Source organism: Plectropomus leopardus, unplaced genomic scaffold (assembly GCF_008729295.1).
Source record: "Plectropomus leopardus isolate mb unplaced genomic scaffold, YSFRI_Pleo_2.0 unplaced_scaffold989, whole genome shotgun sequence".
In the NCBI taxonomy this organism is placed as follows: domain Eukaryota; kingdom Metazoa; phylum Chordata; class Actinopteri; order Perciformes; family Serranidae; genus Plectropomus; species Plectropomus leopardus.
This window is the reverse complement of record NW_024704620.1, coordinates 1-2,727: the sequence shown is the minus strand read 5'-3', so window position 1 is coordinate 2,727 and position 2,727 is coordinate 1. Positions and strand designations below refer to the sequence as shown.

The following is a 2,727-nucleotide window of genomic DNA, read 5'->3' as shown; positions in this document are numbered from 1 at the left end:
CACACACACACACACACACACACACACTGTTTGCAGTACGTTCTGCTGATGATTTCTCTGATCACGTCACTTACTTTCAGACTTTATGTCGTGATTGTAAGTTCTGAAATGGTTCTGAAGGGGAGAACTGGATCTTACAGCACAGCGTCTGTGTGGCACCAGCAGGACCAGTAACAATTACAGCTGGGTGTCTTTAACCCTTTGAAGTAATAAATCAATAAATGAAAAAGTAAAGACAGTAAAAACCACACAATGCAAACAAGACATAGGGAAAAAAGGCTTAAAAATATTACTAAAAAATATGAAAATGTTATAAATATTTATATCAACAAATTTCTTGCATTTTGTGGAAAATTTCTTACCAGGTTGCTTATTTCCTTTTGCTCCGGTTTAAAAGGGTGAAATACGAGTGAAAGGCATCTGAAAGTAGCCCAAGAAAAGAGATGCCGCTCCAGGTTTCAAAGGGTTAAAAAATGACAATACCAATAGATTATTTAATTCATTACTTTTTTTATACACGTCGGTGATAACTGAGGCCGGACGCATTATGCTTTTGGCTTGTTCGTCCCACTCTCGGGAAAGAAACATCTCCAGAACGCTTTGAGGGGCTTTCTTTAAATTCGGCACAAACGTTCACTTAGACCGAACAATGACCTGACCAGAATTTGGTGGTCAAAAGTCAAGGTCACTGTGACCTTGCATCCGTCTCATTCTCTTGGCCTTTTTGGTGGTTAATTGAGTCACTGTGACCTCACAAAACATGTATTTGGCCAAAACGCAGACCTGTAGACCGGAAGTAAACAGATGTTCCTCTTCCTCTCCAGGTGTGGTTGTTGGCGAGGACGACTGGACGGCTGACCCAAAGAGGAAGAAGCCGGTGAAGGGCGGCAGCCGCCTCTTCATCGGCGCCGCCATCGACGGGAAGTCGGAATATTTCCCGACGCTGTCCAGCAGGAAGCTGGTGGCGGACGAAGAGAGCGTCAACATGTTCTCTCTGGTCTACCAGGACGAGTTTGTGTCCTCGCAGATCAAGATCCCGTCCGACACATTGTCCCTCTACCCGGCCTTCGACATCTACTACGTGTACGGCTTCTCCAGCCGCACCTACGTCTACTTCCTGACGCTGCAGCTGGACACGCAGCTGACGCAGATGGACGCCGGCGGAGAAAAGTTCTTCACCTCCAAAATCGTCCGGATGTGTTCCAATGACACCGAGTTCTACTCGTACGTCGAGTTTCCTCTCGGCTGCACCAAAGACGGCGTGGAGTACCGGCTGGTCCAGGCCGCCTACAAGCAGAAACCGGGGCGGCGCCTGGCGCAGGCGCTCGGCCTGTCGGAGGACGACGATGTCCTCTTCGTCGTCTTCTCACAGGTGACTCACTCTGTCCTGACTGGCTGTTTCACATCTGGACTGTCATTTGTTTTTCTTTCTTTACTTTTTCCCTTTTTTGTCTTTTCATGCTTTTTTTTTGTTACTGTCTATTTTGGTGTCTTTCATCCTGTATTTCTTTTTTTTTTCATTGCACATTGTTTTGTATTTCTTTTTTTTTTTTTTTTTACTTATTTTTTTTTGTATTTTAATTTTTTTTTTTTCTAGTTTTTGGTCTGTTTTGTTTTTTATTTTCTTTCTGTTTTCTGTATCCTACTTTCTCCCTTTTGTTGATTCTTCTGCAGGCTTTTTGTTTATTTCTTTTTTCTATCTGCTTTCTTTCTGTAGTTATCTATTTAAATATTTATTTTTCATCCCTAACTCTCTTTTTTCTCTTTCCAGTTTACTTTTGTTATTCTCACTCCCTGGCTCATCTCTCTTGTGTTCCCTCTGTTGGCTGCAGTGTGGCGTCCCTCAGGGATCTGAACTGGTGTGTTTTGTTATTTTGTGATTTTCAGGGTCAGAAGAATCGCTCCAACCCTCCCAGAGAGACCGTCCTCTGTCTGTTCACCCTCCACGACATCAACCTGGCCATGAGGGAGAGGATCCGTTCCTGTTACCGCGGCGAGGGTAGGCTCTCGTTACCGTGGTTACTCAACAAGGAGCTGCACTGCATCCACACGGTGAGTTTCACCACCAGCAAAGTAAACACAGACCGGTCAACGTTCACATGACAACAATGTTTTGGGAGGCCTGAATATGCAAACTTACGAAATCGGGTCCCTGAGTGTAATCTTTTCAAAACGCCACCCCTTCTTTTGCTGTGTATATTTGTTTTTGGAGGGAAAACGATATAATAATAGTAATAATAATAATAATGATGTAATTAGAGTAATAATAATAACAATAATAATAATAGATTTTATTTATAAAGTTCTTTTCAAGTTACTCAGTGACAATTTACAAAAGTCAAAAAAAGATCATAAGATGGAATAGACTAAGATACGCAAGGAAATACACACAACAATGACGCATGTTCAAAACAAACTTCTGTCCTTAAAACGAATAAAAGACATCTACATAAGAAAGACCAAAATAAAAAAAACATAAAAACTTGATCATATCATGGACTCTAGTTTCCATGCAAACACACAGAACAGAGCTGGAGCTAAATTATTACAAACCACTGATACATGTTGTGAAATTTATCAATAATGAATGAAAAATACGACCAAAAAAAACCCAAACAAACAAACAACAAACACAAAGATTTCTCTCTCTGTCTGTGCGTCTGCAGCGGGGTTATATGAGGTCGAGGGGGGTAGATGATGTTCTTATTCATGGCAGTAATGGCCTGC

General features: G+C 41.8%; 1 protein-coding gene across 1 annotated transcript; it reads left to right on the top strand.

Moving 5' to 3' along the window:
* Positions 1-824: 824 nt before the first annotated feature.
* Positions 825-2,052, top strand: LOC121940925 (plexin A3-like; the record flags this gene model as incomplete). The annotated part of the gene is made up of 2 exons (XM_042483599.1): positions 825-1,372; positions 1,888-2,052. Coding segments are annotated over 2 exons (713 nt in total), but the record flags the coding sequence as incomplete, so codon positions are not given.
* Positions 2,053-2,727: the final 675 nt, after the last annotated feature.